General features: G+C 35.3%; 1 protein-coding gene across 1 annotated transcript; it reads left to right on the top strand.

The window, feature by feature from the left end:
- The first annotated feature begins 608 nt into the window (after positions 1-608).
- On the top strand, positions 609-7496 carry LOC143581087 (arabinosyltransferase XEG113-like). The gene is made up of 13 exons (XM_077063952.1): positions 609-901; positions 2816-3115; positions 3189-3394; positions 3482-3587; positions 4248-4504; positions 4573-4708; positions 4804-4898; positions 4973-5026; positions 5105-5218; positions 5838-5936; positions 6014-6127; positions 6218-6304; positions 7015-7496. The coding sequence occupies exons 1-13, from the start codon at positions 745-747 to the stop codon at positions 7180-7182; spliced, it is 1893 nt and encodes a 630-aa protein (XP_076920067.1). The 5' UTR covers positions 609-744; the 3' UTR covers positions 7183-7496.
- Positions 7497-11632: the final 4136 nt, after the last annotated feature.

The following is an 11632-nucleotide window of genomic DNA, read 5'->3' as shown; positions in this document are numbered from 1 at the left end:
TCACTCACGTTTGGGCTAAATCCCGGTTTGGGCGAGTCCCCAATTAACATCTGTATCTTTGGGCCAGTCCCCATTTTGGGATGTCCCCAGTTTTTGGGCTTGTCCCCAGTTCACGGTCTTGTCCCCAGTTGCACGGGCTTGTCACCAGTTTTTTTGGGTTTAATCCCAGTTAATATCATAAGTTATTTGCACAAGGTATCCTAAATTCAATTCAGGTCTGCATATCTATAAAGAAAAACAATTAAAACCTTTGGGCCCTATTACAGTTTTGGGTCTCGTGTCTTTAAACGGGCTGCACGACCCAAAACCGGCCCTGCCAAAATATTCGGTATGATTTCGGTTCAACACAAGCAGTAGTGATGACAACTTTGGTAAAATACCGATATTATACCGAAATTTTTCATAGGTACAAGGTTTGTTGGTAAAATACAACCCAAACATATGTCTAAAGTTTCCATAAATGCATAGTTAATACAAGAATTTTTTCATCCCATCTTAAAAAAATAATGAAGCAACCCACAAAGGTTCCACTCTCTGCACATCGTGCACCAAACCCATCACCAAAACATCAATATTATTATTATTATTATTATTATTATTATTATTATTATAACAATAATAGATTTGACTTTCCGTGTTGTTGTCTACTACTACTACTAGTAGTTGCAATCAATCACTCAGTAGTCAGTTTCAACTGCTCTGAATCATTCAAAATTGGTGCTCCAGGATTTAGGGCTTGAACCAATGGGTTGGGTTAACCCGTTTAAAGACATCACCAACTCCAAGCCATTGTTCGTGACGGTGTACGGCGCTGTGTTGATCGGAATAATATACTCCGCCGCTTATGTCTTCTCTGCTGTTTACTCGCCTGATTCAGCTCTCTCGTGGACCGTATCTCAACGTATGTTATTATTTGTGCATCTTTATTTTTAGGCATTTTGCTGATTAGGGTTATGAATAGTAATTTATTATTAGATTTAAACTGTTGTTAAGTTGATTTGCATTTGCATTTGTAATTGAATCTCATTTACTTGTAATAATTTAGTGAAACAAAGCTTGAAGTTGATGATTTGCATTTTATAATTGGATATCATTGACTTATTATAGTTTAGTGGATCAAAGCTTAAAATTGCTGTTTGCATGTGTAATGGAATCTCATTATGTTTGGGATTTAGTTTGAAAACAAATTATTGACTTATTGGGTTTCTTGAAAAAGCCGATAAGTTAAGAAAATGCTTGGCAATCACAAAAGTCCATCCTTTTTATTTTAGTTTTTTGATAGGCTTAAAAAGTAAAAAAACTGTTTTTTTTTCCTAAAAGCCTTTTTAAAATGGAGTCTTGAAAAAGCCAATAAGTCAATAAGTTGTTTTCAAACTAAATCTCAAACATGCCTTATAATGTAGTGAATCAAAGCTTAAAATTTGTGAATTGCAATTTACATGCGTAATTAAATCTCATTCACTTGTAATTTAGTGGATCAAAGCTTAAAATTGGTGATTTGCATGTGTTGTTGAATCTCATTCACTTATAATCTATTAATTTAGTGAATTGGAGCCTAAAATTGATGGTTTGCATGTATAACTGATTCTCATTTACTTATAATTTAGTGAATCAAAGCTTAAAGTTGTTCGTTTGCATGTATACTTCTGATTTACTTATACTTTAGTGGATCAAAGCTTAAAGTTGCTGGTTTGCATGTATAAGTGAATCTTATTTACTTATAATTTAGTGAATCATAGCTTAAAATTGTTGATTTGCATGCAATATTTTGTTGCGAATGAACAAGATATTGAGGAATTGTCCATACGTAAAATCATCATTATTGATACGCTCAGACGAAGAGAATAAGCGGACTCCCCCACCAGGCAGGCGGCCACGGGTCATAACGCACTCTTCGCACAACAAATCCACTTTGAAGTTGACTTATTCGCTCGGCCAATCGTCAAGGCGAACCGTTTGGCGGCTGGAAATAGATCGAGGGTAATTTCTGAGTCTTGATGGACCACCCTACCCTACCACCTATAGGCGGCCGTCCGTCCGTCCAAGCTGACACGCCGGAGTTGGCTGCTGGCACAACAGAAAGCGGCACTCCTTCCTTAAAAAAGTATCATCATAGATGAAATTCCGAATGTCCTTGACGCCAAAAGAAAGATCGACAACCAAGAAATAACCCCTCACGTGCGAAATTATAGAAGATCCCCTTTAAGATCAAACAATTCCTTAATTATAGTGCGCCCTAAGTCATACTGTCAATTGACGACAGGACAGGTTTTTTCTTTTTCTTATCAATGAATAGATCTAACAAGGGCTAAGCCGCTAGGAATGGCTTGCTGGCCTGTTGGGAGAGTGGAAGTAGAAGGGCAAGGCGGAGACAGCGGGGCCCCGTATTTACCAGCGGGGGTCCCGAGATATTCTATGTATTTGACCAAATAAGATCGTCCAGTTCCTAACTGAGCAGCCCCTCGACTTCTACTTCAGGTTCGGGGAGATCCGGCATCAAAGCTTAAAGTTGTTCGTTTGCATGTATACTTGAATCTTATTTACTACTTTAGTGGATCAAAGCTTAAAGTTGTTCGTTTGCATGTATACTTGAATCTTATTTACTTATACTTTAGTGGATCAAAGCTTAAAGTTGCTGGTTTGCATGTATAAGTGAATCTTATTTACTTATAATTTAGTGAATCATAGCTTAAAGTTGTTGATTTGCATGTGTAATTGAACCTCATTCACTTATAATTTAGTGAATCAAAGCTTAAAATTGCTGGTTTGCATGTGTAATTGAATCATTAATGTTTGTATAAAATGATTATGCTAGATGTGGCATCTTCTTCCACAAATCAAACGCTTGCTTCACCTTCGCTAAGATTAGGTGGTGGTGGTGTTATGGCACCTACATCTCAACCCGAAACAGGGAAACTGAAACCGGTTTGGAAAACACCACCACCGGGTTCAAAGATGCCCCCATTGGAGACCTTTCGGTTAACAAAAGAACTGGTTCAAGAACGAGTGAAAGATAATATTGTAGTAGCAACCTTTGGCAACTATGCTTTCATGGATTTCATCCTCACATGGGTCAAACACTTGACCGATTTGGGCGTCGAGAATGTTCTTGTCGGTGAGTTGACCAAACTCGAAACAAGGTTTTGACTTCATTTTCTAGTTAAAGTTACTGGTTTTTTTTTGTTTAGGTGCATTGGATACAAAACTATTGGAGGCTTTGTATTGGAAGGGTGTACCGGTTTTTGATATGGGAAGTCATATGAGCACATTAGATGTCGGGTGGGGATCACCAACGTTTCATAAAATGGGAAGACAAAAAGTTCTTCTCATTGATTCGTTGCTACCGTTTGGTTATGAGCTCCTGATGTGTGACACTGATATGGTTTGGTTAAAGGTACTAACTTTTGAAGTTACAACATAGGCCCTTAAATGTTGATTTGAAAAACTAATGTTTTCTTAATTTTCTGTGTTGATTGAGCAGAATCCACTTCCGTATCTTGCACGTTATCCTGAAGCAGATGTGTTAACATCAACGGATCAAGTTGCACCGACAGTTACTGATGATCGGTTAGATAACTGGAAAGAAGGTGAAAACTGTGATTTAAATTGTGTTAATAGTAATAGGGGCAAATACCATAATAAACCAATATCCTTTATGCTTATTATCGTAAAAGCCCGTTAACAATTTTTTGCACGTAAAGAAACCAATATACTTTCTTTCTTTATTTATATTTTTTTTATCATAAAAGTCCCTTAACATGTTAAATTTGAAGAAAAAAAATATCTCTTAGTTATTATTGGATGAAATCATTTAAGTGTTCTTTGACAAATTACTTAATAATAGCAACAAAATACATTTATTTATTCTTTTTAATGTTTTTTAATGTATGCAAACCATTTTTACATGTTTTAATTTTCTATAACATGTATCTTTATTCTTTTTGAAAGATTATGCATTATTGCCAACTTAATTAAAAAATGTAAAAGCAAATCGAACTTTAACGGACTTTGTATTGCAACACGCCCAATTTAATACATTAATTCATCTCAATTCTTTCCTCACGTAGAATTAATAACTAAAAAATTCATAGTTTTGTTTAAATTCAACGTGTAAAAAGTTGTTAAGGGACTTTTATGAGAAAAAAAGAAAGTATGTTGGTTTCTTATAGTATTTGTCCTTGCTATTAATTATTCAATCTTTTTAAAGGTGAAAATTAATAATTAATGTTTTTACAATGGATGTACAGTCGGAGGTGCATATAATATAGGTATTTTCCACTGGCGACCAACAGATGCTGCTAAAAAACTGGCAAAAGAATGGAAAGAAATGCTTATAGCTGATGATAATATATGGGACCAGAACGGTTTTAATGATCTTTTGCATAGGCAACTGGGCCCACCAGTTGAGGATGAAAGCGGACTTGTTTATGCTTATGATGGAACCCTAAAGCTTGGTCTTCTGCCTGCAAGTATATTTTGTAGTGGTCATACTTACTTTGTTCAGGTACTACCAACCTGTTTTATTATTATTTTGTATTTTCAGTTATAATCAGTTATATGGTGTAATTGCAGGCCATGTATCAACAACTCAGATTGGAGCCGTATGCTGTACATACAACATTTCAGTATGCAGGAACTGAAGGCAAACGCCACCGGTTACGTGAAGCTAAGGTTTTCTTTGATCCACCAGAATATTATGATTCACCTGGTATTTATCTTTTTAGATTTGTTATTGTTACTTTTTTATAGTTATGTACTTATGTTACAATTTTAAGGTTTCTGCATTTGCTGTATGTTATACAGGAGGCTTCTTGACATTTAAGCCATCTATTCCAAAAAGCTTATTACTTGATGGGGAACATAATCTTCAAACACATTTCAGTCTTGTTAACTATCAAGTATGCTTATAACTAAAGTTTTTTCCACACAATACTTATCTATTTGTGAACTAACTTTTGCAAATGAATTGCAGATAAAGCAAATAAGGACTGCACTTGCAATAGCATCGGTTTTAAATCGTACTTTGGTAAGTAAAATCTACTTTAAAGCCATTTTTCTATTTAATTTATTTTGTAACACTTTTCTTCTATTTTGCATTTTTTAGGTTATGCCTCCTTTGTGGTGTCGGTTGGATAGATTATGGTTTGCACATCCAGGAATTCTCGTCGGGACAATGACAAGACAACCGTTCATCTGTCCTTTGGATCACGTTTTTGAGGTACACGTGCTTTATTAGTTTTAGTGCTCACAACAGATGTGCAACAAATGGTCGCTGTGGTTTGACCATATTGCAAGTTTGGTCCCCATATTTTAAAAATTGCAAACTTAGTCCAAACATTTGTGAGAGGGTTGCACACTTAGTCCCCACCATTAATCCCAGTTAGTTTTTAACGTAAAAGTGATAAGTGATGTCTGTGTCATTCATGGGAGGGTTTTAGTGTCTTTTCAAATTTGGAACCCTACTCAGAACATTGACCTTATCTTCGATCAGTGCAAAATCAAAGGTTCGGTGCATAATCGAAGGTGATGAAGTCGACGTTAGGAGTTCTGGAGTTTGAAAGAGTATTTTATCAGGGTTCCAAATCTGAAAAGACACCATTACCCTCACATGAATGGCATATGACATCACTTTTCTGTTAAAAAATAACTGGGATTAAGGGTGGGGACTAAACGCGCCACCCTCTCACAAATGTTTGGACTAAATTCACAATTTTTAAAATCTGGGGACCAAAATTGCAATGTGGTCAAACCACAGGGACTATTTGTGCAATTTTCTCTGAGTTTGACAATTTAATAGATGTTGAAATTAGTTTATAGATACCAATGCTGCTTTGTAGGTGCATATAATGTTAAAGGCAATGCCTGTTGAGGAATTTGGGCCGGGAATCGGTATAAGAGAATATTCTTTCTTTGACAATCCATTGATGCCTGCACAGGTATGCTAATCGTCTTCGTTCAGGGGCATAATGGTTATTTTATCATTGACGTTTTGTTTTATTATATCTGCTTTCAGGTGAAGGATTCGTGGGTCGATGTACAACTATGTCAAGAAGGGCCAAACTGCCGGTCAAACGTTACAAACACGGGGGCCGTACTCAGATTTCCAAGGCATAGCAGTGAAGAAACGGTATGCTACATGAATGAAAACAATGATAATATATTTGATTATTTATTGGATTTTAGCTACATTGTGACAGCTTTTTATAATTTTGAACAGTTGAGAACAGTTTTCTCACCATTGAAGGATGTTAAAGTCATCCAGTTTTCATCAATGCAAGATGCCTTCATTGGATTTTCCGACAAGGTAAAAAATCTGTTGGGTTTGGATCAAATACAAATTAAATTAACGTACTAACTGTGAGAATCAGATAGTGTAATTATATATACAAATAGTGTAATTACACTGTGTTGTAAACTTGTAATTACACTGTTTGTATGTATAATTACACTACTTAATTTTCACAGTTAGCACGTTAATTTAATTTGTACAACTTTCCCCAAAATCTGTTACCCTTAGTTTTTATGTTGTATATTTCATGAAAATTGCATAAAGAAAAATTATCTAGAAAGTCAATGTGTCAAAGTTGACCTGTTTGCGTCGTAACACAACCAAAATCGACACATTCACAAGTAAATGTGTCAAATTTGTCACTTTTATATAATATCTATTTTATTACTATATATATGGTTAAAATGTACTCCCTTGGTCCCAAAATAATTGTCCACATTACTGTTTAGATATGTTCCAAATTAATTGTACATTTGCAGAATGACAGACATTTTACTTACCATTAAATGTTGAAATCTTAAATGCAATAAGGTTAAAGTTTGACATTCTGTCAATTAAAACCTGCATTAACTTTTAATCAGATGTTGAAACCTTAAGTGCATTAAGGTTAAAAAGTAATTGCTGCATTTATTCTGGTGTAACTCATTTGACCTCAAAAGTCAAACCAGATGGTCTTTTAATAATTCACAGTAAAATTGAACATAATTATTATTTTTGTGTTCCAGACAATTGAGGAAAAATTCAGGAAGCGTGTGAAGCGATACGTTGGAATATGGTGTTGTGTTGAAAAACACGAACCGGGCCATATATATTATGACATGTACTGGGACGAAAAGCCCGATTGGAAGCCTCTACCGCCCCAAACACCAGAAGATGATCACCCGAATTGGTGATTGATTGCGTGTATGCTACTACATCAACGACTGAGATTTCATTAAATTATCTGACATACAGTTGGGCTCTAACCCTGGTTCAAATCAACAGGCCTTGTGATCCATGTTTATATACATATAGATACATGATAGACGGTTGGGTGGTAGTTCCAGTTACTAGGGTTCGAGTTTGAACAATAATGAACTGAAAAATGTGCAGCTTTGTTTCTATATAACATGTAAGAGGGCTATTGAGAGATTTTGTTATTTAAATCATCTTTTTCATCACTACTGTGTTTATTGTTTTATCAAGTTAACATTATTAAGTTAAAGTACAAGCCAGTACAAGTGCAACTTTTGTTACTAATTACCGTAAAAGGTAAAATAAAGGGATAATTCCCTAAATAACCCAAAAGAATAAAGAGAAAAAAAATAAGATTCTTTTTGAGTTAAGATTTCCAAAACAATCTAAATAATATGGACTGAGTTGACATCTTGGAGAAATAAACGACGAGATTTTTTAACCAATCAAAATCTGACACGTGTAAAGGTTCTGACACACCAAAAATCTCGTCTGGTCCAACCATATTTTTAACTTAATTAACTTTTTAAAAAACCGTCTCTCCAGACGATTTTTTTATGTTTCTTGTATGGTCCGTTCAAATTCATCTTCTTCCACATCTTCATCTTCAACTTCATCTCCAAAATCTCCAATCTCACCACACCAAAACCAAGAAAGCAAAAACACTGACTTTGTACATATATGAAACCGGGCAATACAAGCAACCATAAACCATGGGACCTGAAATTAATCAATCCAATAAAACTAACATTACCAACCAAAAACTCATAAACCCACATTGGTGTGATTGATAAATGAACAAAGAACAAAACCTAAAACAGGGCCGCGGCCAGCTTCATCGATGCCCATGATGCAAGGCGTTGAAGCCCAATCTGGAATCTGAGCTTCCGATCCCATTTCAACCGCTACAATACAAGCAGATAATATCGTCCAGTAGTTATAATAATACTGCAATACCTCTCAATCTTCTTTTCTTTCTTCACCCAGTTCCCGCCATTTAGTGGCTATTAATGTGTGTTGTTCCCGTGGGTTTCAAGTTGAACCATGGTTTACTTTACTAACCCTAGTTCTGGTGTGTCAATCATTTTTTTGGAGATGAAGAAGATAAGATGTGGAAGAAGGTGGGATAATAATAATTTGAACGGACTAGATGAGAAACATAAAAAAACCGTCTGGAGAGACGGTTTTTTAAAAAGTTAATTAATTAAAAATGTGGTCGGACCAGACAAGATTTTTAAAAATCTCATCTGGTGTGTCAGAACCTTTACACGTGTCAGATTTTGATTGGTTAAAAAATCTCGTCGTTTATTTCTCCAAGACGTCGCCTCAGTCCATATTATTTGGATTGTTTTGGGAATCTTGACTCAAAAAGGATCTTATTTTTTTTCTCTTTCTTCTTTTGGATCATTTAGGGAATTATCCCTAAAATTGTAGACACAAAGTAACATACAAATGACATAAACTTACAAAGGAGAAAAATAAATAAATAAATAAATAATAAATTAATATAAAGATATTTAAATCAAATATAGTAAACTTAGAAAGAGCTGTAGTTATTTAGCAATTTAAAATAAATTATTGAAATAACGTATATTTTGAGGCAAACCTGTAAATCCGGCATGACAACATGCCAACCACAAGTACCTTTTACATGAAAAATAATAAGTGGTTTGTCTACCTTAGCTTTTCGAAGTTTATAAGGTAATTGATTGACTCTCTCTTTCCTTTCCTTTCCTTTCTTTTATAGATGTTATTATATGGTATATATAAAAGCGGATTTATAATCAGACTGTAAAAATGACGGATCAACATCGTGCTAGCGGAAATAATCCTTCACCAGGAGGAAATCCACAACCAGGGCCTCCTTCACAAGGGGATATCCTTCATATGGAGAGCCTCCTTCACAAGGGGGGGTATCCACAAGGGTACCCTCCATCTAGTGAACATCCTTCACAAGGATATCCTCCCTCGGGAGGAGAACATCCTCCGCAAGGGTACCCTCCATCTGGGTATCCTCCACATGAGTACCCACACGGTTATCCACCACAAGGGTATCCTCCTCAACAAGGTTATCCATCACAAGGATATCCTACACAACAAGGTTATCCTATGCAGCAAGGTTATCCTTCACAACAATATCCTACACAAGGGTACTCCCCACAAGGATATCCTTCTCCACAAGGATATCCTCAACAAGGTTACCCACAAGGTGGATATCCCCAAGGAGGCCCTCCTGGAGCGTATCCACCAGCAGGTTATCCTAGTGGTCCTTCTCCTCCTGGAGCATATCCTCCAATTGGCTATCAGGGTGGATATCCTCAAGGCGCTCATCCTGGTCAACATGGAGGTAAAAACACAACTTTACTTGAGACACTAACGTTTCAAATATATGTCAAGCTTTATCGGGAGAGTAATTCAAATAAGTAAATAATTTATTTATATTAATCATCTTAAGATGATAAATATAAATGTGTTTCATATTTTGTAACTCTTCATTCGATATTATCAGCACAAAAGACGGAAAAAGGTGCTGCTGGTGGTGCTGTAATGGGAATGATTGCAGGGGGAGCTGCAGCATACATGGGTCGTGGCCACTATGGGCACGGTCATGGTCATGGTTATGGCCACGGCCATGGAAAATTCAAGCATGGCAAACATAGACACGGGAAATACAAGCGGGGAAAGTTTGGCAAACATAAAGGTAAAGGAAAGTTCAAGATGTGGAAGTAATAAAATCTTGAATGAGATGACCGGCATTTTGAGTACAACGTTTACAAAAATTAACATAGATGTACGTACAATATGTTATGTTACTACGCATCTTAACCTAACTTTTATCAACTTAGGTTTTGTTATGTTACTAGGGCATTAACTTGTTAAATGTATCCCTATATTTGATGATTCCATACTATTCATTACACTTGAGTTCATGTATGAGTTTGTGTTAGTAATTATAGACCAAGGTTATGTAAGGAGCCAATTAGGTTGGCCTTTCTCTAAACAACAAACTTTAGTACCTTAATACCAATTAACATTGCACTTATTTAACCCATATAACTTTTATGGAGTCAATACTATACCATTAGACCACTACATTACGAGTAGTAACATTAGATAAGATGATGCTTGCTATGAAAATGATTGTAATTGCGTAAGTTTATTTATGTAATTATTTTGATGAGTTTAGAATTATATTGATCATAGATGTTACATATACATAAAATATAAGCGTAGTTATAACTTAAGCATGTTATGGAGACTGTGAGATGGCACAACACTCCACCATGGCCAAGGAGGGGCGCAAAAGTTGGCACTAGGGCGCTGTCGCGCTGGTGTGGAGCAAGTCGTGCACACTAGGGGTTATGACTTTTTTACATTCTTTTAATAACTAATTAATAATTAAACCAATTATTTATCTCCACTTCACCCCACGTTAGGGATGACAAAAAGGTCTGAGCCCGACATGTATACTCGAAACCCAAAACATCCGGGACGGTTATACCCGAAACCCGACGGGTATTGGGCCGAGTATGTGATTAATTGTGAAGTTTTTCACGAGTATGCGCTGGGTATGTGACTAGGTGATACCCGACCCAGTTACCCGAAACCTCATACACGTTTACCTGAACCATGTGTCCCAATTTTTATTTTTTTATTTTTTTATTTTTTTATTTGGTCTATTTATACTACTTCATTTTAGTAGGTTCATTATATGCATAATTAAATTTTCTTTTGGGATATGTATAATATAATATTTATATTATGTATGTTGTGAACTATCTCCATAAAACTATATTAATACTATATGATGATATTATTATTTATAATAACACTTATATGTATGTATACAATGAAAAATATTTAAAATTTTAATAGTTATATAAATAAAACACAAGAATATATTATAACGGTAAACAATGTACAAAAATTCAATGAGTATTTTTTTTAACAAATTAACATATTACTCAAGGCTCACGGATACACCCGATATCCAACGAGTAATGGAAATGTTATAAAACATGATTTTATAACCATATATGATTCATTGAGACCGAAATAATTAATACTTAACCCGAACCTGACCATTGCCATAGCACCACCATATTTATAAACGTACTTATTTTAGAATAATAAAAGATTAATATGCCATTCGTATTCTTAAAATCAATCTAGTCAATCAATTTTGACCGATTAATGACGTCAGCGAGCCGTTGATCAAACCCCACATATGATCTCAGCAATCACATTCTGTCTTTCAACAATCAAGACCCAGTGAGTAAACCTGTTAAATTTTGACCATTTTATTTTATTTATTTTAATGTTAAAAAAGTTGCACATAAACTGTTCGACGTTTTGTCCCAAAGAGTAACATGAACCTGTTAGTAATTC

This window comes from Bidens hawaiensis, unplaced genomic scaffold, assembly GCF_021521415.1.
Source record: "Bidens hawaiensis isolate Kalapana, Puna unplaced genomic scaffold, B.hawaiensis_p1.1 tig00030804_1, whole genome shotgun sequence".
Classification (NCBI taxonomy): domain Eukaryota; kingdom Viridiplantae; phylum Streptophyta; class Magnoliopsida; order Asterales; family Asteraceae; genus Bidens; species Bidens hawaiensis.
The sequence above is the reverse complement of the archived record's forward strand: the minus strand, read 5'-3'. Positions and strand labels throughout refer to the sequence as shown.